The sequence below is a fragment of the Cryptomeria japonica genome, chromosome 10 (genome assembly GCF_030272615.1).
Source record: "Cryptomeria japonica chromosome 10, Sugi_1.0, whole genome shotgun sequence".
In the NCBI taxonomy this organism is placed as follows: domain Eukaryota; kingdom Viridiplantae; phylum Streptophyta; class Pinopsida; order Cupressales; family Cupressaceae; genus Cryptomeria; species Cryptomeria japonica.
In genome coordinates, this window is record NC_081414.1 from 313,342,534 (window position 1) to 313,369,829 (window position 27,296).

General features: G+C 33.9%; 3 protein-coding genes across 3 annotated transcripts; 1 reads left to right on the forward strand and 2 right to left on the reverse strand.

Moving 5' to 3' along the window:
• Positions 1 to 3,412: 3,412 nt before the first annotated feature.
• Positions 3,413 to 4,581, reverse strand: LOC131041785 (short-chain dehydrogenase reductase 2a-like). The gene is made up of 2 exons (XM_057974992.2): positions 4,463 to 4,581; positions 3,413 to 4,342 (listed from the first exon to the last, which is right to left on the reverse strand). Exons 1-2 carry the CDS (start codon positions 4,480 to 4,482, stop codon positions 3,565 to 3,567), a joined length of 798 nt encoding a protein of 265 aa, XP_057830975.2. The 5' UTR covers positions 4,483 to 4,581; the 3' UTR covers positions 3,413 to 3,564.
• A 4,222-nt stretch (positions 4,582 to 8,803) lies between these two features.
• LOC131859564 (short-chain dehydrogenase reductase 2a-like) lies at positions 8,804 to 9,858 on the forward strand. Its single transcript, XM_059213482.1, has 2 exons — positions 8,804 to 8,854; positions 8,966 to 9,858. The coding sequence occupies exons 1-2, from the start codon at positions 8,835 to 8,837 to the stop codon at positions 9,741 to 9,743; spliced, it is 798 nt and encodes a 265-aa protein (XP_059069465.1). The 5' UTR covers positions 8,804 to 8,834; the 3' UTR covers positions 9,744 to 9,858.
• Positions 9,859 to 23,470: 13,612 nt separating this feature from the next.
• LOC131041787 (GDSL esterase/lipase At2g04570) lies at positions 23,471 to 26,270 on the reverse strand. Its single transcript, XM_057974997.2, has 5 exons — positions 25,715 to 26,270; positions 24,746 to 24,876; positions 24,406 to 24,639; positions 24,051 to 24,306; positions 23,471 to 23,960 (listed from the first exon to the last, which is right to left on the reverse strand). The coding sequence occupies exons 1-5, from the start codon at positions 25,965 to 25,967 to the stop codon at positions 23,770 to 23,772; spliced, it is 1,065 nt and encodes a 354-aa protein (XP_057830980.2). The 5' UTR covers positions 25,968 to 26,270; the 3' UTR covers positions 23,471 to 23,769.
• Positions 26,271 to 27,296: the final 1,026 nt, after the last annotated feature.

Genomic DNA, 27,296 nt, shown 5'->3' on the forward strand with positions numbered 1-27,296 from the left:
GAAGACAGTGACCGTGCTACAGATCGATTTCACAACCTTGATATATTTAGTCCCTGCTCTGTACCATTCTCTTGGGATTGCTAGAGCTTCCATGAAGATTACAACTTGAGGTTTATGTAAGGACCACCATAAAATCAAATTAACATAATCTAAAAATTACATATTAACAAGAATACATTAATGTTACATGTACAAATATATAAGATAGAGACATAAAATTATATTTTGACATATAAAGTTAGAGATCATAGGCTGATAAGAAGATATATCATAAGGAAGCATAATACCTTTACAATAGACCACATGGTCAAATACAATGAACACATAGGATATGAATCATGATGACTACCATGATAGGACTCCCGACATCTGTCTCCCTCGAACACATCACAAGTGAGAACATTGTCGGAGTGCGTTTCTACCCTACCACAAAGTAGTTACACTTCTCTAGAATCTTTCATGACACAAAAGATACCTAGCCCAGCACGAAGAAGACTAGCAATGTGATACTGGCAAGAGTAATGGAATATGTGCAACATGATATATCCACATTCAAACCCCAATGCAACAATCTCATTGGCACTCAAGACGCATATAACAAAAATATGAAGGCAAAAGCAATAATCCTTGCTTAACTATCTAAAATCATTTCGATATCTTAGTTCTATTTATTCTAAGAGGTAAGCGTAACTTGAGTTTATCTCAAACATGGAGAAAACACAAGATGCATTCATGCATACATAAGAATATGACAACTTCATCTTTGTAGCAACTAGAAATATTCAAAACATTAAGTAAACAAAATGCTTAAAGACATTCAGATACATTATGAACAATAATATCTTCTTGATATCCTTTTTAGAGGTTTGAAATCCATTTCAAACACGTTTATTTAAAGGATATTCAAGTATACAGTTTGTGAGTTAGAATGCCATCCAAAAAGGTAAATGAAATAAACATTACATCAAAATCTATGAAAATTTTACTAAAATAGATGTCTTTGTGTTACCATTCTCCAAACATAAGACAACATAAGCTAATAAAGACGCTAATCTACTTTGATTTAAATGAGCAACTAACCAACTATGTTTACCTCTTGTTAAGGGTAGAACACTTCATTATTCAATATAGGAGGAACTACATGATACCCACTAAAGATGTTGAATTAGGACTTAACCATCCCATGCAGGCCTGGAATTTGACAGGCTATATGGCCGTTTTTTCACTTTTAGATCTCGTATATTACAACTAATAAAATTAGTGGACCGTAAGTATCGACACGCTATTTTTTCCACAAACCGTATATTTGAAACTTAAAATTATTAATAAGCCGTAAAATATTATAATAGGTAATATATATTGATATATATTATTTTACAATGTTTATTATAAATATATGAATTTATTTAGAATATTTTAAAATGGTATGATTAAGATATAATTATTTCTAATTTTATATTATTTTTATATGAATTTTTAGTATGTTTTTCTTATATAAATTTAGAAACTTTGTCAATTTAGTTTTTAATATTTTTTAAAGATTGTCTTAAATATCAATATAGAAACTTCTAACAATTGAAATGATAAGATATAAGCATTTCTAATTTTTTAAAATATTGTAATAAAAAAATCTAAAATGGTTTCTATTTTTATAATAAACAAGATTGTTGGGTTGAATTTAGAAACTTACAAGTAAATTTAAGATTTTTTTAGTGCATTACTAATTTATCATTGTTTTTCAAAGTTTTACTTTTTTTAATGGAATTATTTCTTTTCACCTCAACTGAATTTTATTGGAACTTCAATTCTATGAAGCTTAAAGAATTTATATTAAACTATTCACAAATTAAAAAAAAAATTACACTTAACATTTTTTTAAAAACATAAAATGAAAGGCATTAAAATTACTAAACCGTCATAAAAAATTATATGACAGGCAGGGGTGACCGTCAAATTCCAGGCCTGATCCCATGGTTTCCTTGTCCTAAGTGCATCTAAGAAAATGTACTTCTAGAATAGAAACTAATTTCAAGGCATGTGTGGGTTTCCAGTCTCACGTGGCTCTACATTTAATTCGCCCAAATTGAGCTTTTCCTCCAACTCAAGTTTCTTTCTTTATATCAACAAATGCATGCCCTTTAAGAATCGGTCAACTATAGTTTTAATTTGACTTTTGCTTGGTTTTTTTTTAATTTTAACTTTAATTTTTACTTGTGCTTTATAAAGCAACATTAGTATGAAATAAGATGTTTACTATTTCTCTAATAAAATTTTGGTTTACTTCCACTCAACATGCATAAAAATAAAAACAAACCCATTCTTACTTTTTACTTTTAAAATAAAAGTTTTCTTCTTATTTAATTTATCTTTATTAAATTTAGTTTATTTAAAATAAATAAATATTTTATTTATAATAAAACATGTTCTTTAATTAGAAATACATTCTTTTTATCTAAACTACATTACAAACAATTTTTTTATAATAATATTAATATAATTTCTTATTTTATTATATTTAGGATTTTTTTTTATAAAAGCAATATATATTTATTAAAATATTAAAATAATGTAATAAGAAATCATATTTTGTGATTAAATAAATTATAATTAATTTAACTATTAAATAATAATTATAAAAATAATAAAGGTCCTGACGGTTTAGCAAGAGATACAGAAAAACAATTCCTTTATTATTTCATGGGAAAAAATGCATATAAAAATGACCAATCCAAAGAGAAGAAGACGCATGTGTATTGAAATAACTCACAATTTAGATATGCCAGAGCAAAGATAAAAAGCACATTGAGAAGCATCGAAAATCCCAACAAAGTAGAAACTCCTAGCACATATCAATATCATCGAGTAAATGCTATGGCTCTCCTTCACTGCCACATCCAAATTTGTGATGTTTTGTGTGTTCTAAAAGAGAATTGCATTACAAGAAACAAATCATTTTGGGGCAAAAATAGGAAAGGAATCTTTGTAATTTAAAATTCACTTCAAGGAAAATTATGATTTTATCATCCACATCCATTGTAGTTCAATATTTTATTCAGGATTAATAATATGCTATAGACATTTGTTCTATGATGCTATCTAATAACAACGAGTTCTGAATACATGAAAATAAGGTGGATAACTTAAAAGTCCATGGAGTTTGAGTTTGTGTCACCGTTTGAGGGCCATGCTCTATTTTGTGTTATTTAGATAACCCCCACTATGAAAGCCTCCCAAAACCATATTAAATGTCAATATTACTGTTAAAAATATTTTCAAAATCCTTGTTGTGGAGGTTAATGTCTTAGAGATTTGTAGGAAAGGGTACAAAGAGGATAATGATAGTCTTAGCTTGTGAAGAACACAGTGCCAATCAAGTGATAAGGGCGTACACATTTATCTCGAGTAATCAATAAACCATATATATCATTATGGAATCCTTAGAATATGAATCAACCAAGGGTCCAAAAGGAATCCCATTATTACAATCTAAATCATAGATGTCAAACTAAGCAATCACTGAAACAAATAAACAATATGTGATGGGGCAGTTCCCAATGGGGGTGTTTAGCCTACAACAGTGAATCCACCATCCACAACAAGATTAAGACCACTCACATAACTTGCTTCATCACTGGCCAAATACAGAGCAGCCCCTGCAATATCTTCCTCTTTAAGAGTAACCCCCTTTAAGTTCCCAACACTATTAGCCCACTCTTCCACCATGGCCCTGCCCTTCCCCTCCCCTGAAGAACCATTCTCTTCCATAAGCTTGACTGCCATATGAGTGGCAATGATAGAAGGTGACACACAATTCACTCTGATTCCAAACTTCCCCAGCTCAGCAGCGCCACTTTTGGACAACCCAACAACAGCATGTTTAGCAGCAGTGTAAGCATAAGACATGCCGCCGCCCAAAACTGCTGCAACGCTGGCCGTGGAAATTATGCAGCCCTTTTGAGCTGGGATCATCACTCGGGCTGCATGCTTCATCCCATGCAAAACTCCCTTTGCATTTACGTTCATAACAATCTCGAATTGTTTGCAATCGTACTCTGCAACGGTCCCTTTCTGGGCATCTGCTGTGCCGGCATTGTTGAACATGATGTCCAGTTGCCCGTGTTTTTGCATGGCCAAATCTACGGCAGCACTAACATCCGCCTCTTTGCTCACATCGCAGTGGATGAAAGTCGCCCATGGAGACAGAGCTTGTGCCAGTTTTTCCCCTGCTTCGTCTGAAATGTCGGCGATTATCACTTTGGCTCCGTGTTTTGTGAAGAGCCGGACACAGGCTTCTCCAATGCCTGACGCCCCGCCTGTGATTATTGCCACTTTGCCTTCCAATCTGCATTTCATGAGCAATTTGTAACTTTGATCAATGAATGATACAACTAAATAACTCAAAACATCGTTTTTTAAGTATGACAGCCCTTAAAAATTTATTGGAAAATACAAAGCAAATTACCTTCTCTGTGTACAAGCCATGGCTGTAAAAATTGCAGACAGAAAGCTTAAAAGTTACGGAGATTAGCTTGAGATAATGGTGAAGCAGAGTAGAGGCAGTCTTATATAAAACATCCATGTACGTTGAAAGAAAGAAGCCTCCTTCAGTCAATACACGTTTGGAGAATGGAGAAAGATTAAACAGGTGTTCCATAAAATTATTCATGCTCCGTAAATTATGCATCAGAGATGTGGACTTTGACGGAAATAGTATTTATGGAATGGTCTAGGACATTCTGGAACAAGTCGGTAGGAATGTTGTATTGTGCATCTGGACATTATAAGGCATATTCGATTATAGTTATTAATTAATGAAAATTAAAATATAATGTGTTTTTTAATTTTCAATTAATTAATGAAAATTAAAATATAATGTGTTTTTTAATTTTCAATTAATTAATATATGCAGTCAAATGGCTTTACACTATCTAGTTCAAAGACTGTCTTATTCTCTACAAACTTGATTCTTGAAGTACTTTCTTTCAATAATTTGTTAGTGCTTCCTCTCATGGCTTACTGATATTACATGATCCTCTATTGCAATCCTATAAAAGAAATTTGTATAAATGTAATTTATTTCAGAATTTCATGAATAAGTGAAAAATGAAACAAAAAATAGCATAGGCTTTTGAAAAAAAATGGAGACACTAATAAAAGAAATTAAATATCAAAACCTTAAAACATTTGAAATGTAGAAAAAAATACATGATTAGAAAGCTAAGAAAGAGCTCAACATTGCTAAGGTATTTTTTAACTTGACAATGAAAGTCATGCAACCTTAATGGAAATCACACTTGAGATTGTGTCACTTTCTAGAATTTGCAAAAAACATGCCTTATGGCATCGATATGTAAGTCCAACTCTTTGGGTTGGATTCCCAAGGCAAGTCCAACCCTCAGGATTAGAAATATCCAAAGCAAATAGAAATTTGAGCATATTATAATGTGCTCACATTTGTGTGAGGATAAAATAAAACCTACCTCTTCATCTTTATATCCAAGTACCTCTTTATCCATATCTTCCATTACTTCTATCTCCATATATATATATCCCCCCCTTCTTTAACTCTCTTTCCCCTCGAGCTCTAGACCTATCTCTTTACTTCTCCCTCCCTACTTCCCCCATCCCCCCCTCTCTCTCTAACTCCCAACCTCTCTCCCTAATGAAATTCTCAAGATGGTTATAACACCAACACATTTTTTGGGAATTACAAAAAATGGTATAAGGGGATGGGGGTCTTGTGATTCAATATTCATATGTGCCATTTTTCTCTACAATCTATTCTTTTTCAAACATAGAAACACACTTTTCATGGAGGTGAAAAAATTTCAATCATTGTTCAACAATGCCACCACCTTTTTACCTTTCTCAATATAGAAACAACTAATTTGCATGTTTTTAGAATGAATTTAATTCCATGAACTAATATTTTCATGTTGTGATGAAATGATAATTATCATTTTTTTTTTTTTAATTTGACAATATACAATCATTGTTTTCATATTCTTTTACAAATTCTATTAGATTAATATAGAATTGAACATCATACCAAGGAAGTTGGCAAAAAAGGAAAATTTAGAGTGTGAGTTTGAAAATGAACTAGACGACATCATGCAATTGGTTAAATTAAATCTCAAAGTTTAAAGTATATTCTCTTTTCCTTTCTACCTTTTGTTCATGCCACCTTGTCAACATAGTTCATGTGCTACATATCATAGTGTTAGTTCACTTCATTGCAACCCAATTATTAACGTCCCAGAACACATAGCGATAAAGAAGGAAATAAGTGACTAGGGTTTCCACGCTGTAATTGCCAAGAATGACATGAACCCATTGCACTCTATGGATGATTCATCATCTAGTCTTCCCAACCCTGATCTTGCCTCTATTACAAACCCCTTGAAAAATCTAAATTCACATAATCTAAAATTACCTATCTACACATTGTAATGTCTAATAGGTTTATATAGTAACATGTAGATATCGTTTAAAATTATCATCTTGAAGCAACTAATAGGTCTTTCTTAGTTGTTATTTTCCATGGAAAATATATGTGAAGATATAATAAGTACTGGATGGCTCGTTCCATCATATTCCTTTTTAGTCAAAATATCAACTTCAATTCCCATGTCAAACAAAACATCTCGTAATAGAAAAAAAATGAACTTATAGAGGTAAGAGTAACTCAATATCATAATTTATCTCCATTGTGTGCCTAACTTTTTACATGTCACTTTCTTTATAGGTGTTGGTGGATGATGATTCTCTTTCCTCTTCCAAGGTAACATGTTTCTCTAGGAGATATTCACATTTTTTAGGTTTCATCCTTTAAAAAGAAGTTTGAGGATCATATAGCCAGTATCTAGGGCATCACCTTCAATCGGGTTTTTTCTAGCTACACTTTAGTAAGTTGTGTAGATAAATTGCATGGCCTCATGTAAACATGGTATCGATCCTTGGGTTCTATATAATTATGAGTATCGCAAATCAAAGTCACCTTCTCTTTCTATGTGTTCCCTAGATCTTTTGGCACATCCATTTTACCTCACTCACTAAGGTCACTCTTTGTGACCACGTATATGTATTTCTTTTGTGACATCTTAGTGCAGCTCATTTCAATCATTTGTGATCCCTTCTTATTTGTGTATACTTATTGAATCAGAATAATGCAGTCTTACATTCTATGGTTACAATTTTAGCAACCATAAAATGGATCTTCTCACATTTCCAAGATGTGTAGGCTTCCTCACCACAATTTTCAAATATTCCTACTAGATAGGGTTAGGCACCTTTATGACTACCATTTTCATCACTTCCATGACCATGTGCAAATAGTTACCCAAGCCTTGACCTTAATCTCATTTTTATTTTTGCACAAGGTAATATTGGTTTTATTAAAGAACATAGGCCTACTTTTATTTTTTAATTTATTCTTGGTTGCATTGCACAAGTTAGGTGACAATTGTGTTGCAATGAAATTTTCCAATTGAAAGTTTTGAAAATGTTGCAACATCCACATGGTGGCTATAACACAAATGGCTATGTTAGTTAGTCATTCAAATATCTTGACTACTTTTGTTGTCTAAAGTGAATTTGAACAAGTTAGAAATCAAATATATTAAATTTATTCAGCTAGTCATTGAACAATTTTTTGAAGAATGCAAGTTGGTAAGCAGAAAAAGAGGATAGTTGGAAGATTGTCAAGAGAGTCAAATTGTGGTGGTAGTTGAGAGTATGGAAGCTATCAAGAGAAAAGTGATTATGAGGAGGCCCCTACAAAGGATAATGCTTAACTCAAGGAGGCGATCATTGGGTAAGCACCCAACACGAAGGATTGATTGATCATCCTAGGAAAATGGGTCCAAACTGTAAGATCCAAATGAACCATTGTAATCGCATAGAAGTGTAAAGTCATATGATAAAAAGGGTCGCACAAGCAATAAATCACTTGCTTTATGATAAATGTGTTGTTTTCCCATCTTTTGTGCTTGATGCTATGTGTGGATATTTTATACCATATGGTCAATGTATTTATTTTATTCAAACCCCTAACAATGATTACATAAAATAGTATCATATCTTAAGTTGTAGCTTTAGGAGATCTTTAAGGAAAGAAGGTGAACTCTACATAAGATTGCAAGTATAGATCTTGTAGTAGTATTTTCATTATGATGAAAGACGTCTATATAAGATTGCACTAGAGGATCATGTAATAGTAGTAAGCCATGAGAGGATTATTGGTTTTGGAACAACTAACATAATGAATGTGTTGTAGAGAGGAAGCACTAACAAATTGTTGAAGGGGAGTGCTTCAAGAATCAAGTTTGTAGAGAATAAGACAATCTTTGAATTAGATAGTGTAAAGCCATTTGACCGTATATATTAATTAATTGAAAATTAAAAAACATGCTATATTTTAATTTTCATCAATTAATAACTATAATCAAATATGCCTTATAATGTCCACATGCACAATAAAACATTGCTACCGACTTGTTCCAGAATTTCCTAGACAATTCCATAAATTCTTTTTCCGTCAGTCCACATCTCTGATGCATAATTTACGGAACACCTGTTTAATCATCGTCATCGTCAAAGTCCACATCTCTGATGCATAATTTACGGAGCACCTGTTCGGTCATTTGATGATGCATAATTTTATGGAACACCTGCTTAATCTTTCTCCATTCTCCAAAACGTGTATTGACTGAATGAGGCTTCGTTCTTTCAACGTACATGGATGTTTTTATATAAGACTGCCTCTACTCTGCTTCACCATTATCTCACGCTAATCTCCTTAACTTTTAAGCTTTCTGTCTGCAATTTTTACAGTTATGGCTTGTAAACAGAGAAGGTAATTTGCTTTGTATTTTCCAATAAAAAATTTAGGGCTGCAATACTTAAAAAACGAAGTTTTAAGTTATTTAGTTGTATCATTCATTGATCAAATTGTATGGAAATGCAGATTGGAAGGCAAAGTGGCAATAATCACAGGCGGAGCGTCAGGCATTGGAGAAGCCTGTGTCCGGCTCTTCACAAAACACGGAGCCAAAGTGATAATCGCCGACATTTCAGACGAAGCAGGGAAAAAACTGGCAGAAGCTCTGTCTCCATGGGCGACCTTCATCCACTGCGATGTGAGCAAAGAGTCAGACGTTAGTGCTGCCGTAGATTTGACCATGCAAAAACACGGGCAACTGGACATCATGTTCAACAATGCCGGCACGGCAGATGCCCAGAAAGGGACCGTTGCAGAGTACGATTGCAAACAATTCGAGATTGTTATGAACGTAAATGCAAAGGGAGTTTTGCATGGGATGAAGCATGCAGCCAGAGTGATGATCCCAGCTCAGAAGGGCTGCATAATTTCCACGGCCAGCGTTGCAGCGGTTTTGGGCGGCGGCATGTCTTATGCTTACACTGCCGCTAAACATGCTGTTGTTGGGTTGTCCAAAAGTGGTGCTGCTGAGCTGGGGAAGTTTGGAATCAGAGTGAATTGTGTGTCACCTTCTATCATTGCCACTCATATGGCAGTCAAGCTTATGGAAGAGAATGGTTCTTCAGGGGAGGGGAAGGGCAGGGCCATGGTGGAAGAGTGGGCTAATAGTGTTGGGAACTTAAAGGGGGTTACTCTTAAAGAGGAAGATATTGCAGAGGCTGCTCTGTATTTGGCCAGTGATGAAGCAAGGTATGTGAGTGGTCTTAATCTTGTTGTGGACGGTGGATTCACTGTTGTAGGCTAAACACCACCCCTGGGGACTGCCCCATCACCTGTTTATTTGTTTCAGTGATTGCTTAGTGGACATTTATGATTTTGATTGTAATAATGGGATTCCTTTTGGACCCTTGGTTGATTCATATTCTAGGGATATATATGGTTCATTGATTACCCAAGATAAATGTGTGTACATTGATCATCATTCACGTACACACATACATATGAAACACATATATAAAGTTAAACATATCAAATTAGCTATAAAACATAAATGTTCATAATATTCATATTATCAACATAAAAAATATAAATGTTCATAATATCCATAGCTTCAACATAACAAATATGTCAATTCTGAATAATAATAGTTCAACATCACAAAGATTTATAAATGTTATAATAAAGATCGAAGAAGGTTATTTTGATGAACTCTCCCCCATTTCATTGTTTCTTCCTCTTTCATGATCTTGAATGTGAATTGAATCTCTTCGGTAGTACCATAGTCATTCATATAAGGCACCCAATCCCCTGACAAACAGTTGCCACCTCCATCTGACTAGCTCATGGCATCATCTATGCCTCTACTAATTATAGTAAAACAATCATGGTAATGACATCTCTAAAAGTGGGCATGATTGTTCTTGCCTCCATTTATGCTAGCACTATATCCAACTTGCCTTTCTTTTCTCTAATAGCATCTTGATCAATCTTGAACATCCTTTACTCATGTACTCATGTACTCATGTATTACGGTATTACGGTGACCATAAAAATTCTTCGTTATTTATGCTTATCTCCTTTTCCAAAAGGGCATTGCCAATCTGCCATGGTATGACATTTCACGTTTTGTATTATTTGTTCAAATTTCCATTTTTTATACCTAAACAATGAGTTAACTTGGTTGGAAAGTTTTGTGGGAACAACTTGTGAAGCCAAAGTAGAAGATTCAACTTGCTAACTCTGCTAAAAACATTGTATAATAGAAAATTCATGCATTCAATATTAAAAAAATTGAAAATCTTGTGTTTTGTAACCCTAATTTTTTCTAAGTTTCAAGGTTTATAGAGAAGAGGTATGCTTAGTAGAGTCAGCTCCACAAATTTCAGTGATTGGTGTTATTGTGAACCAATACTTTCATGTGGTGTTGACTGAAAAAACCTAATCTACACAACTTTTGGAATTTATGATTCGTCCTCCATTCCCATTAGTTGATAACTTTGATTGCAATATTTATGTCTCGTACTGGTTTGTCTGAAGTTTGATCCTACATTCAGGTGAACCTTGGGAATGTATTAGATTATCTATAAAGCAAGCCCTATCAATGCCTTCAACAAATGTATATATCGACTAAGGCATTCGTAACCCATAAATTAAGTTCATTCTAAGAGTTATGGCTTACGCAGGATTTAGTCACTGCCTAAGTCTTGGTTCCCCCAAGATCGCATCTCATCCCAAGCACCCATAGAACCAAAAAAACTATACAAACATTTAGTTTTTACCAAAGGCATATATGAGGAACATAACCCGAAATCTTTTCTACCTACTTATATTAGTGATTGAATATTATTAGTGTAATCATGTTTGTATATTAGTTGTATAAACCTTTGAGAAAATAATTTGAAATAAGGAATGAAGTATAGACAAAACTTACAACAATTCCTTTTAGTTTGATAGGTGTGATGTTTGGACTTTTGTTGTAATCCAGTACAAGGGTTGCTAATTGTGGTACATAGTGTCCTACAAGCTAACAGTGATTAGCCTTAAACTTATATCAAGCTTAACATTGTTTATAAATCTATTTCCAAAAGGTCTTGAAATCTTAAAATAAATAAGCACAAGATGCCACGTTAGGTCTAAAAATTTTGATAGCACCTAATACCCATAGAAAGGCATAAAAGCAGTTAACATGAAATGTATCAATTCCCACACATCCTCATCTTTGGGAGACCAACTCTGCCAAACATTACTTTTGGTTATGTCATAAACCCTGTCCAAACTAGCTTTGGGGATAAACCATCCATTCTCATTTTTCACATTTCCATGTTGTGCAAGTCTGACCAGTTAGAAAATAGCCATCTAAAAAATAGAGCACTCATGCGTACTGAGCAGTTAAGAAATGGCCATCTAAAAAATAGACAACTCGTGCCTACTAAGCAATTACGAAATAGTCATCTAAAAAATAGACCACTCATGCCTACTAGCAATCTCTATATCGATATAGTTGTTATTCTTCTCAAAATTTTGTTTGCGCTGAATTCCTGATTCATGTTGTTAATTTTGCAAGTTTTTGAATGCAAAAGCTAAGAACAGTCACAAAGCTTACAGAGAAGCTCAAAATAGTCAACAAGCCAACAAAGAAAAAGATTCAGAAAAACAAATGAAACTACACAAGAGAAGCTCAAAACAGTCAGCAAGCCGACAGAGAAATAGATTAAAAAAACAAATGAAATTACACAATTCATTACCAATGTACTAGTTTTGTCTCTAAAAATTTATAGCATAGTTGTTCAAAACAATTTCTTTCATTTTAAATTCCATGTAAATCAGTTAACATTATAACCAAATAAGAATGGATGTAGACATATTTAGCAAATATATGACAATATATTTATATATCTTCTACTCGATGTTGCAGTATTGTGTATGTGAGTTAAGTTGAGTTTCCAAATGCTCAAATATGATTCCCTTCCCAATGATTCTGATAGCTGCATTTATAATTTATTGAAATTTAACTTTGATTAAATCAAAATAAAAAATCTATTGGGTGTTAGTCCTGCTTCACTTCTCCCAACACTATCAACAACAATACAAAGCAGTCACACCTCCTTCCTGTCATTCCATGGCAGGAACTTCGCTGCTTGCAACACTTGTTATGTTGCTTGCAGCACTTGTTATAATATGACAACTCAAGTAACAAACAATGGTGGTAAGCTTAGATTTAAGCAAAATTAATTGCATCTCCTACATGTATTATTTTTCTTTCAAGTTTTGGTTAGCTAATGGAAAGCATGCATATATGCTTGTTGAGTGATAAGTAGGTAGTCACAATTAGTGAAGAATAAGTTTTAGACATTTGGAATGGTTGAATTTGGTCTTTTTCTAGTCATATGGTCAGGTTAGAAAAGGAAATTTTTTTAACTTGAGGATGGATGCTCCCAAATACCTCTTGATTCCTTGTAATTTAAGCCAGATCTAAAGAAGAATTTTCTATTGGGAAATGTTGAAAGACAATTTAAAGGAATAGAGGGGTGTTTTTAATAAACACAATGAATTTTCTAGGTAATTAAACTTTGCGAGGGATTTTAAGGGAGGCTAATTCTTTTGTGGGTGATGGCTTGCCTATGGTTGGAGGAATAGAGAGAACCCTTAAGTTTTTTCTAATCTAGTTTTTGAAGAATGGAGGGGATTTGTTGGAATGAATGTGGCTAGGGAAGGATTAAATAATGATATATATTTTTTTGTGCTTATGTTATTCTCATTTATTAGATAATTAGTTGGCGAAAAATTCTTTTTAGATTTATGGTAAATGATAACTGGGGGTTGAAGGCTTCTATCTGATTCTTAATTAGAGGGACCTTTATTGTTAGGTTTGATTCCTTAAACAAAAATGATGAATGTTTAAACTTAGAAGGATAAAAAATTGGAAATCCATATATATTTTTATTGCTTAGATGTTAAATGTTTTAGATTAAATTGGAAAAGGTTTGTGAAAGCTCTTGGAAATTGATCAATGCATTTTGAAAAATTGATACCATTTTATAAGAATTACAGAGTTATGACATATTGATCAAAATGTCATAGTTGGGCTACTATTTCTTCTCTAACTAATAATTTTAGTTAGGAAGTGAATTGTGAAATATTCCTTTACTTATTTCAAGGTAGGTCATTTCGCTAACAATTATCCAATTTTCTACTCTATAACTTAGCTTTCTTTATGAAAATTATTGGGATGTGGAAAACCACATCTAAGTGTTTAAAAGGGAATGATTAGTTTAGATGAGAGAATTGAGTACATATTCACACTTCATCATCATCGATTCTTTATGAATCATTCAATGCCATCAAAATGGAGAGACTTTCTGGTTTGAATGAATAAATATAGAACAAACTCCAAAATTCCACATGGTATCAAAGGAAACACCAAACTTCCATGAGCACACATAACATGAATGAATAATATTAAAGAATTCATTTGTATGTACAAAGTAGGCTTGCATATATAGGCAAGCTAGTGGAGGTAGGCAAGTCAAACGCAACGATCGATTATCCTTCCCAAGATGAGACACTTATTAACTTGATTGACAATTGTTATAGTGATTGACAAATGTGTATGTAGACTTGTCTCACTAAGTGAGTACACATGTCTTAACTACATGAGATGAGACAAATATCTCCAAAATATCTAAGTAAACTAAAGCTTATGTCTAAATAGGGCAATCTAGAAAGTGTTAACAACTAAATAGTTAGGTAACGACACTATTTGAACTAGAATTATTTAGTATACATTTGCATATATTTGAATTGGTTTCTCCTTTTCATTTTATTTATTTAAATGTGTGTATGTATGTTGGAACCATTATTTCTCTTCAAGATTCATTTATTTTTTATTTCTTATTTTTTGGTTTTTCTTTTTTTTTTATTCTTAATATATTTCATTAATTTTATGTAGTTCATATGTATATATAATTAGTATAATTCTTTTTTTATCAGTTAATAGTATAATTTTTATAGCTAAAAACAAAAGTTACATTGTCTGTAGCCAAGCATTTCGTATCGTCAATACAAAAATAAAAGTCTGAATCAAGTATTTCGTCCTAAAAACTAGCTAATCAAAAATACTTTGTTCTAGCCCCCTCCGTATGCATAAGATAATCTATACAATACAAACTTACAAAACAAGTCATCAACATATACACCAAAATTTGTAACAAGCAAGTTTACTCAACTGCAACAATCGCCTTGCCTTTCTTACTCCCTCTCCCGCCAAGCTCTATTGGCTCCTCTGAGTGGTCGATATCGTCATTTTCTTCAGGCAAAAATCCGATCCACATGGTTCGTTGGCCTTGCTTCTTCTTCGAACCCCTCGGGCGTCCGCATTTGAGCTTGGAGGATGAGGCCCCACCAGGGTGTGAGGAGTTTAGCTCATACGGTCCTCATTTCTCCTATTCTAGCCTCAGTTCCTATCTTTCCCACATTTTCAGGTACTCCTTCACTCCTTGCATACCAATCTGTGCTGATGCATTGGGGGCCTCCTTATTGTAGTTCATGCTCCATAGAAGATATGGGTGCAAAGGAGGTTGAAATTCTCTCACATGGAGCTAGGATCCATTCGAGCACACAAAACTAGCCCCATCTTGTGTCATCCTTAGGAAGCTATAAAGTCCTCCACACCATTCCTCTCGAACACAACCTCACATCAGCCATTCCACCCGCTCCTTATCCTCCAACTCAAAACACCATGTCGCGAACATGGATGCAATATCCGTGTTAGTGAGGTATTTGAATTATGCCCGTAGATATTCATCCCCGAAGACAATCTTGGCTCGAGTGAGGAATTCCTTTTCCTTAAAGCGGAATACATTCACCATCCTTTCATCCGAAATCTGACCCAAAAATGCCATCATTTCTCTTGAAGCTTGCTGTGAGAAATTGGTTCCATTCTCGCCGGGTTTGGATGTCACCGTATCAAGAGTAGACTCACAGAACTCTGATCTGGTTCTTTCTTTCATTCTTCACTTTCTTTGAGGAGTTTAGCTTGCATAAGAAGCCAATCTTCATTAGTATCCTTGATTATAGCCTTAGAGAAATTTATTATGTTCGGCCCTTCGAAAATAGCAATGTTACAAGACTTGACATTGCTTAAGCTTCATACGCAAGAACTATACGGTTGCACCATCGGCTTGTATAAACATGGATGACCCAAAATCTTTGCCAGCTAACCCGAGAAATTTGGAGCATATTACCATTTCTTCACGCGTCCTTCATAGGTTGTTGTCGTATGAACTTTGACTTACATTAAATCCTTTGGGAAACTCAACTATAATGAGCCGTTTTGCCACCCAAACATGTCAATCAAACAAATTTGAATTACGCCAGAATAGAGCCATTAGGAGGGAGAATATCTAAGGTTAATTCGCCCACTTGTAGGTCAAATGCTTGGTAGGCGCACTCATCAACATCTTTATTATCTTCTTTCAGAACATGAGACAAGGTTGAGTTGATTTTTGATCCATTGAATATCTCTGTCAAGCTTCCAATTCTAAGCTTCTCCCCTGATAATGGCCTGTGTGATGATTTGGGAGTCTCCTTCTAGGTGGAGCTGTGTCACACCTATCTTTCTAGCTATCTAAATTGCCAAAAAGGCCACCTTCACCTCGGCTTTGTTGTTGGTACTCAAGTCAATCGTTTCTTACACCTAGCAATGACATTTCCATTGTGGTCGTTGGCAACACAACTTGCACTAGAAGGTCCTGGGTTTCTGCGAGAAGCCTTATCAAAGTTAATTTTTATCCATCCCAGTTCCAGAGGGCACCAAAGTGATTTTATCATTGGTAAATCAGAAGGATTGACCCTTTGAGACCCATTAACAGGTCTAATAATTAGTATAATTCTATTAATATACTATTAGTATCATTATGTATAAATATAGACATATAAAAAATGTTTGTCCTCTTTCAAAATTTTAATTTTTATTCTTTGGTATTTTAATTATATTACTTAATAACTTAGTTGTTCCCTTTTTAGACTTTGGAGTCTAAACAAAGGTCCTCTTATCCATCCTCCCTTTTGTTCTCGTACCCACTCACCCCCTCCTCTTTTTATCTTGCTTGGTTGCTCACAATCATTCATTTATCTTCTCTTGTCTTTATATATTCTTCTTGATGATGGATCATGGAGTTTGATTCAAAACATTGAGGAAAAATCTAACATACTCAAAATCATAAGCTATACACAATAATAATAATTCTTTATGTTTTCCAAATCAAGGAGGACAAAATTTGGTGATATTTTTTCTCTAGTTGTTGGGCTAGCATCTATTAGGTTCTTCTTTTTTATTAGTAAATCAACGTTAACTAGGGTGTTGACCCTTAACATAGTAAAAAACTATCAACCAAAAAACATGATGATGGCAACAAAAACAACTGCTCGAAGGTAGTAAGAAACAAATTACAGTCAAATAGACTAAAGAAACCCCTATTAAACTGGAGAACACACAAAACCCCGATCAAGGAGGGAGAGAGACACCCAAACCCCGACAAAGGGGGGTTTGAGGAAGGGGAGAAGACTTCCCCTTCTGCTTGCGAACAAGCACAGTCCAGGCGATGTTGTCATTAGGACCATCAAAAGAGAGATCAAATGAAAGGGACCTCACAAGGTTATAGTCAGAGGTGTCAACAGAGTGCTTCAACAGAACAACAACAAACAATGACGAAACAACACTAGAAGTAGGTTCAGTAGGAGTAGATAGTGGCTGTAGAACAGGAGAAGCTACAGTGGGGACCTCATCAAATGAGGCCACAAAGGGAGGATCAACAAGAGCTACAGTAGTCATGAGGGGCACGACTTCATCCTGAGAGGAGACATCATCCCCATGAGAGGAGCCAGGGGAAGTAGAGTCAGGAGCATTGAATGTTAAATGATCAGTAGTAGCATTCTTCCACCAAGTACCAACACCTTTGTGGTGCGAAATAGAGTAGTCTGAAGCAAGATGACCCGTAGAGAAGCGTCTCCAACAACAAAAGGGGAGGCCCTCAAAGGTTATTTTGTTATATGTAGCTCAATAAATTTTAATTTAGAGATAGAATATATGGATGCGAAGACAAGATTCCTACATGTGGCATAGAAGAAGAGATCTGCATGGCACAAATAGAGCACTATATTGTTAAAGACGAGGAGTATTTGGTTAGTAAATTTAAAAACCTTTGTATCATGTCAAACAATCTCGTTGAATGTGGTAATCATAAATCTAATTCATTTGTGTTGGAGTTTAGATTTTTAAGACCCAAATCATATCATTTGTTTATTATAAAATGGATAATGATCACTTTCTTATTATCACATTACATAAATAGATGATATGCTATTTTTGTAATAATATGGATGTGATTTATGATTTAAAGCCTCTTTTTTTTTAATTTTTTATTGAAATGGTGACAAGAGGGAGCCAAATGCTTAAATGCATCACTCATCAACAACACTTTATTATTGTATTCAATGACTTCATATAGTCATACAATCTACAACTACAAAACAACTAATTAATAAAGAATATCTACTAACTAAAGTAATTATTATTTAATCACTTGCAATATTATTAATAATTGTAGAGTAGGAAAAACCATCAACTTGCAAGGAATATTAGAGCAACCACTAAAAACTCAAATTAATTGCAAAGATCATAATTTAACAATAGAGATACGAATTCAAAGCATAAATGAAATTTAAATTAAAACATCAAACCATCGAATTCGCAGATTGTCCATTGTCTCCTTAATTGTCTTGAAAAAGGCTCTTAGATTTCATGTGCACATAAGAAAATTGAAAGCTTAAAAATGATAATGATAGTGAGAAAATATCGAGGATAGTGATTTTGATTATGATAGTAACTAACTGAAATGATAGAAGGAAAGGAGTTAAATAGAAAGTAAGAATTGATTAAACGGTTGAGATTAAATTCATCCCAAAAAGATGAATGGCCAAGATCAAATGAGAGGAGATGAAGATAAGAGAGACTGCAGAAGAAAATGGAAAGTTTCTGATTTTTAGATGTGCACATCTTATTTTTCAAATTAAAATTAAAAAAATAAAATAAGTTGCCAAAGTGATTAATTTTAAAAATCAATAAAAACAAATAAAGATACTTATTTCCATTTTTGAATTTGAAGATAGATTCTAGAAAATCAATAAAAATAAATAAAGACATTTGTTTCCTTTTTCGAATTTGAGTATATATTTTTAATTAAATAATTTCAAGAATTATTTACTTTATTTTTTTTCCCAAATTGCTACCTTTCATTAAAAGCAAAAAAAATTACAGTCAAGTACATAGAGAATGAAACAAGGTCCGGATAGCCTCTATGACTTTCACAGACCTCTCAATCTAGTCATCAGGTAATAGACTCCCATTGACCTCCATGACCGAGCTACAAGTCTCCACGTTGTTTCTTTTCACTCTATCTCTCAGAACCTTCACTATGTCCACCATGTGTGCATTTTACAACACCTTAGGAATCTCGAAAGCATCATTCACCAGCCCATAATGGGTGACTGGATTCAGATTTTTGAGGGCTTTAATAGCCTTGTCCCTCAGTGTTAGAACCATGATCCTCTTGATAGCATTCTTCGTGGCTTTGAACTCGGCCGAGATTCGAGCTACTATGTAGATAAACTTCTCCACGAGTGCTGCATTATGTTGGTGCGGTCCCTCTACCATCCTCTTCCCCAGAATCTTCTTAACTACATCCTCCTTCACGACACCAGTGATCACAAATATGCTACGAAGTTGCTCTCCCACTGAGACATCACATTCATAGTCACAACCCTGCATACGAACAAACACTGTTTTCTCCATTGCTTCGTATGCATGTTTTGTTCCCGCTCATGGTTAAATAGAGCATTGGGGGTCTAAATAATTCTAAATATGTACTACCCCCACTTTGTCTGTCCCAATCTTCAAAGGTAATCCATTCCAAGCCTCCATTTTCTCTGTGTAAATCTCCTCTTCGATCTGGTCGATCGCATGATTTGAAAAGAAATCTACAGTTTCGTTCCCCTCTTTGCAAACATGTGATACATAGTAGCTTTGAACTTGCCCAAAGTGTCCTTGATACCGTCAAGCCACATCTGGGACTTCTATCTTGGCGCTTTGCTAGTGGAAATGGCCCGGACCCCTCAATGTCCAAATCCATCAGTCCCTGCTGCTGACAATATCTCAGACCCGTCAAGAGGACGATGTACTCTACATCATTATCGATGACAATCGACAGCTTTACAAATCCCTCTAGAATCACATTTCACATGTGATCTCGAACTATGAAACCAATGCCTGAGGGGCCTGGGTTCCCCCTCGACGCACAGTCGAAGTTCATTTTCAGCCGACCCTGTTTAGGGGGGATCTAGCGTGCACTTGTTCTATTGTTTGAATGTCTCGCCTCTATCTTTGGTGGGATGATCAAGAATTATTTAATTGATGCATATGAAAATAATTAATGTGGTTGAGGAAATTTGTCACTTCAAGGATGATGAATTCAAGAGAACAAATCGATCCTTCGATTCCTCACTCAAGCTGGTGCTAAGGGTGATCCAGGGTATACTAGACAACAAACTAAGCAAATTACAGACCGGACGAGTGTCTAGATGGCTCGAGCAAGTCTCTATAGACAGGACAAGCACACGTGGAAGGGACTTTAGTGTGTCGTGTTGACGTCTTGTACAGACAGAAAGCATAATCATACAGAAAGATTTTGATGTCCATACAACTATCCAGAAGTTAAAACTAATTAGAAAAAAGTTTATTATGCGAATACCAGCAACAAAATAAGATGAATGAACAAGATAAAAGGTGAGAAATAAACATATGAAAGATCCAAGCTATGAAGCCTCCAGCTAGTCGAGCTCCTCACAATTAACAACCTACACACATGCAAGAGAGAAAATGTTGGGGGTTGCGTTTTTGGAGCTTGCCTAAGTCAAACCCCCGTTTCGGTGTTTCCACCTCCATGGACAACCCAAATAGAAGACACGAGGAAATAAAAGATAGAGAAAATGAAGCTAGAAAATAACAAGTGCAATGAATTCAAGGAGAAGATATGAATGCGAAGAGAAATTAAAAGTGTGAAGGAAGAGAAAGACTCCCCTATGAACTCCAAGATTGCCCTCCAAATGATATGATATGAATGCTGTAAAATGCTCCAAGATTGTAACAATGGATGCTTTGCAAAAAACCTATAAATAATGCTCAAATAGATTGTTAAGAGCTCTTGTTTCAAAAGAGTGATCAAAGATCCAAAAAATGAGTTCAAATGAAGGAGATATAGGTCCTGGAAGGATGTCCGACATTGGTGGGTGCATGCGGGGGCGTTACAATTCCTTCCAAGCGCAGCAGTAATGCTTAAACGGCCACCTGCGGACTATCAGATTTGTGAGACTCTAGCGCGCCGCATGGACATCTCTGCGTCGCGCTATAGTCCCAAAGGTGATAGGTTGACAGAGTTGGTGAAAGTCTACTTTGAAGCTAACAAAGCAATCCAATGTGGACAAAAGGACAATGATGGCGGTACATGACCTTCGATGACGTGGAGGAAGGCACCATTTGTCGCGATGAATTAAACAAGATGCGATTTTTGATATTACAATTAAATTTATTTAATTATCTAGAAGAAAATGGTAGTAATTAATTTTTTTTAATTATCTAGAAGAAAATGGTAGTAATTAATTTTTTTTAATTATCTAGAAGAAAATGGTAGTTAGTAATTATATTAAATAATTTAAAATTATTTAATAAATATGGAAAAGTAGAGAGAAATAATTGAATTTGGAAGAAAATGAAATTAATTTAAAATGAGCAATAAATGATTAAATAAATTTAGTAATTTATTTAATTAAAAGGACATCATTACCCAATTAATTAATTAATTGTGGGACTTTTAGCAGAAATTGAATTTAATTAAACAATCAAGATCATTTAATTAAAGTTAATAAATATAACTATTTAATTAATATTAGAGAGAGAATGGTTAATGATGTATTGATTATGGAATTGGAGGAATAAAGGTCAATTTGTAAGAATGAAGACAAAATAATTAAATAATTATGATTATTTAATTATCAAGGACAATAGTTAGTAAAATTGGCATTCGCAAGCATAAGAAATTTTTAGGTGTTTACATTAATCACTTACATTATTAATTATTATTCAATAATTATCTATGTTAAGCACTAATTTCTAACACCACCTTTAGTGCTAACATGAGAATTGTATTCCGATGTTACAGTATCAACAATTAGTCTGCCTCAAATTTGCCCCCTTCCAATGATTATTTTTTTGAATGTCAATTTATACTATAATGCATCCAATTACAATTTGCAACTGAAAAATCCATTACACCCTTATGGCTCCAAAATCCTTATACAAAATAAAAAAGATTCCAACTTTGAATTTAATATTGATAAAGAATTTAAATGATTTTTTATTTTTGAATTAACCTCGTACACTTGGTTTTTTAACACCTTTGATGTTTTGCATTTTTTTTAAATTTCATAAATATGAAAATGAACAAAGAATGAAAAACTATGAAAAGAGTGAACAAGATGGAGAGATGAGAAAAACTAAATCCAGATGGATGATGAATGTTAGCATATTTGTATGTGGTCTGTATTGTGCCTATAATGAAAAAATGTAAGAATGGTGGACAAACATCAATGGTTATAATAAAAAAATGTAAGAATGGTGGACAAACATCAATGGTTATTGCACATGGTCTATATTGCTTGGTCGTTATATGTGCCACTTTGGAAAAGAAAAACAAGTGAATGGAAGAAAACCAAAGAGGTTAATAAAATATGCTCTAATACCATATTGAAAATGAGAAAGGAGAGCTAAAGGCTTGAACCTATAAATTCTTTATTCATCAACAACACTTCATTATTACATTCAATGGCTTTATAAAACCATAAAACCTATAACTACCCACTAACTAGCAACTAATTAATAAGTACTAACTAAAGGGGTTATTATATAATTAGTTACACTATTAATTTCTATTCAATAATCTATGTTAAACACTAATTTCTAGCAAATATTTGGTTGGGCTAAAGTAAGTATGTGAACTCTATATTGCACCATTTCAACATGGTAGATAATAAACCATTGAGTGCTACTATTTTTTGTGATCTAAGATATCTATTGAGAAGTCTCACATGACACTCTTAGAGATTGTAGACATGGATCATGTTCCTTATGCTATTGTATTTTAGAGTGTGATGTATGTTATGGTATATATTAGACTAGAAATCACCCAAGTAGTTAAAGTCTTGAGTCATTTATGACTAATCCTAGACAGAATCATTATGATGCAGTTTAGAGGGTCTTGATATATTTATGGGGTACATTTGAGCACTCTATTTCTTTATTATAGTGGTTCTATAGATGACTAGAAAACAATAGACATTCATAAATTGATAGATTCAAATTGAATAGGAGATGTCCATAACAAAATATATATCAATAGATATGTGTTCAATTTATTTAATGATGCTTTCGTTAGATGAATAAATAACAAGCTATTGTCATTTTAACTAATAAAATACATGTATTATATCCTATAAAATATGTTTTATAAATTTTATCATATCTTATACATGTATCATATTCTATACAATATTTATCTAATAGAATGCATGCATCATATCCCATTCAATATTTATTAATAAATTTATTATAACTTATACAATATTTATCTAATGAAATCCTAAACAATTCTCTATAACAATTTGCACCCACAAAATTAAAAAATTCAACTATCCAAATTTGGAAGTATTGATAATAAGGACATATCAACAAATAGTGGTTTAAATTAATGCAAGGGAATCGTAACACTTCAAAGAAAATATAAAGTAGTTAAAATTTATTAGAAAAATAATAACAATGATTATAGGATTGTTGCACATGACATTTATTTTAAAATAAAATAAAAATTCAGAAGTGTATTTTCTTAATCACAAGTTCAAATCATGCAGGTGATAAGATATATATGTCTCATTTGTAACTACTTCTTTTGTTGAGTACATAGAATACAAAGTAGTGACATATACTATAAGTCATTTGCAGATCCAAAAATAGATCGATCAGTATTGTGGACTATAAAAGAACCCAAGCCATTTATAAATAAAAAACAAATCGCCTAATATCCTTAACTATAAAAGAACCCATTCCAATTTCCCAAATGACCATCATGTCAACTTATAGCTCAGACTAGTTGGAAGCACCATCCATGTCTGCCCAAACTAATATATCCTCAGAGGAAAAAGAAAAATTAAGTTCCATTGTGCAACTAAAGTAGCCTTGGAATGAGACTTTGGAGTAGATTATTTGCAACCATCTTATATAGCCTTTCGGTTGGATGAACAGAGTCCCAAAACACAAAGGTGGATGCATCCCTGCAAGACGGTATCAATTCGTTGCACAGATATCCCACTTCAATTGTCCCCGATCCACAGCAAGCTTTTGCTACTTCCTCAAATCCTTCATACCCACATATGTTAAATACATCAGAAAGAAGTGCAAAATTGTAATACCCAAATACAAAAGATAAAAGAGAAAGAGTCCTTTTACCATATTTGGTAGGATTGAATATAGCTTCATAAGTAATTTTGTAGATATCACCATACACAGTTACAAGACCTGGAAGCTTATGGCTCAGGTTTTCAATGGTCGTTTGGAGCTCTCCATTATAGTGGAGAGCAATATCATTGTATTCCTCCATACATTGGCCAAGCCCCAATACATTCATGGTTCTTAACAAAGGCAAGCAACCTATGGGTGGAAGGCCGGCTACCAGAATCCTTCTAGCCCCAAGGCTATAAAGCTCCTGATCAATCAATAAAGTTATTAGTAAACAAGCTTTTAATGGCATATAATTCATTTTAAACTCAAACTGACCATTAAGCTGATATTCCAATTTACATACCTTAATGAAGCTGTCTGCTATGTCAATGAGAAAATCCACATACTCTGAAGGACTGAATTGTAACCTACGGATGGGAATTTGTAGGAAATTCTCTATGAAATCATTGGATCCTGTACTGATGAGATATAGGGCTTTGTTTATAACGTTTGATGCTCTCTGTTCACCAAACATTTGTTTCAAAAGTAATTGGTACTCCTTGAAATACTCTATTTCTTTCCACATGGGTATAACATTCTGTAAAACATTTAACTATCATTAATTAGCATTATATTCCCTGTCTTTCATGAATGACTATTGATTAAACCTTTTACTAAATGCATATTCAGTGAATTTGTACTACCAAAATAGATGCTGTCAGATTGTCATATCCAGTCCCTGCAGATGCAAAGCTCACACCAGTCACCAAGTCTTGAGGGCTGAGATTAGGATGCAAGTATGGAGGCACTGTCTTCTTAACTCCGAGTCCCTCAGCTGCAAAGAAAGCCCATTTTAGTGACTTAAAAATGGCCTAACCAAACTATTATGTACGGCTAATTGCATTCCTGAATTCTGCAAAGAAAACCCATTTCAGTGACTTAAAAATGGCCTAAGCAAAATACTATGTACAACAAATTGCGTTCTTTAATTCTGCAACAATATGCAACTGGCATAAACCAATTGATAAGTACATCATTTATGAAAAATTGGATATATTTTTATATTAAAAGTAATTAACACTACATTAACAATGCATATAAAGTCTTAATAACAGTCTTAATATCAAAAACAGTCTTAAGAATAAAGAACCAGCAGCATAGCATGTCATATGAAAAATTGCACATGTAATTTCTGTAAATAAATAATTATATCTATGAAACATTACAGTGGCCTAATTCAAACACTAATTACATCATATTGCATTTTTTAGTTCTGCAGATAAAATTCTTTTTTTTTGGGAAGATTTTATATCATTGTGTTGATATCTCTTTGGCTGAGAGTCAAGGACTGCAGGATACCCATTCACCAAAATTGTTTGAGACAAAACCCTGACCTCATATCTTATATCATACCTGTGCGGTTTGAACTTCGGTCAATGGTCATCATCCTCATCAATTATGGTCAATCAATTGAACGACAACCTTTTGATTAAAACCCATTTGAAAAACACATATACTACCAAAATCGTATATTAAGTACACCCATTCCATGAAAAAATCATATGCTAGTTCTGCAAATAAAACCCAGTCCAGTTATATGTAAATAATCTAAACCAAATATTAAGGACAAATTGCATATCATATATTCATTAAACATATATGCATGCTCCTACCAATAAAGTCTGTAGCCAGCCTTCCATTGCAGAAGCGGCCTGTAGCATGATGATCAATGAAGTCCCTTCCGTATGGAGGAAAATTACTCTTGAGAACTGTGTGAATATAGTTGTTATTGCCTGGGTCAGAGGTGGAGTCCCCAAAGACCAGAAGGGCTGGTACTGATGTTTTATTTGCTGCAATTGACTGAATACAAAGTACCAAACACACTGTTATTATTAAAGTTGGCCATCTAGCAGATACTGTGGCCATGGATTCTTTCTCACCTACAACTTTTCCTGTTGTAATAGGAGAATCTAAAGTAATGGCAGCCTGACTCCATAAAAGTTTAGGATCCCTCAATTCATATAAGCTGACAGAAACAATAAAACAAGAATTGGTAGTATATTTATTGCCTCAGTGCCCCTATTGAATGCCTATACCTGTATTTGAATAATTGAAGCAACAATTTGCTCTTCTGAGCAACCTTCTAATTCTTTTGATTTCTTTCTATTTAAGTATTGTTTATTCCCTTAGTTGTTGGCATTTCCTTTACCTAAGCTTTACATTAGCAAACAATTAATAGCAGGCTCTCACCTCCTCGTCATGTAAAATGTTGTCCCATCAAAAAAATCTGCCTCTTATTTAATTTTTTTGTATTACAGTTAATTCCAAAGTTGTTATCATATTTCCTTGACTCCAAAAGCCATGCTTCGTTGTATTTATCACTACTTTTCTGTGACCCTCTTATTATCATAGAGGCTTAGTTTATGAAAAAGACATGCCATTATGAGTATTGTGGGTTTGTTGGGTTATCATCCAATTTGACACTTCCACACGGCTAGTCGGTGGGCATGTTTTGAGAGTTCACCTAATGTAGACAAATAAAAAATAAATTAATAATATTTCCACTAGAGATGAGTATTACAGAAGTATGCCTGTTATAGGAGGCTCTAAAGATGACATGATCGATGGAAACGGACATTTCAGATCGATGGAAACGGGCAGCTCATTTGTAGGTTCAGGGTAAGGTCTCGTGGAGTGGGCATCTTAAAAAATTTCAGGGGTGGTGGTGTGATTTTTTAGGAATATTTTAAATCTGGTGGTCCCATGAATTTAGTGTGCAGTTCAGTTCAAAAGTTTAAATTCCAGAATCTAAGGAAGCTGGTGGTCTCATGGACATGCAGAGGTAAAAAGAAACAAAATAAACTTCATTTTCCCTCAAAAATATTGCGGATGTTTGACAAGTGGCAAGTTAAATTCTTAACTGGTGGGGTAATTTCTAGCCCCACCCCATTTGCACCTGCTTAGATTCCAAATAATCCTGTATGGGCAACGATTTTTCTAGAGAAGATTCCAAATAACCCTGTAGCAATTTTTTTACTTCTTTTTGGGACCTCCTCTTTCTTGAAAATAGAAGTGAAGCCCCCCTCATGGGACCTTACCCTTATAAAGATAATTAGAAATACCAACAAGATAAAAAGAAATACCAACAACACTAGTGAAAACCACCTACACTTACTAAGAATGTATTAAGAAGGTATGCCAACAATATGATGATTTATAGATTAGGATCTGTTTAAGAGGTGCCTTTTTTAAGGT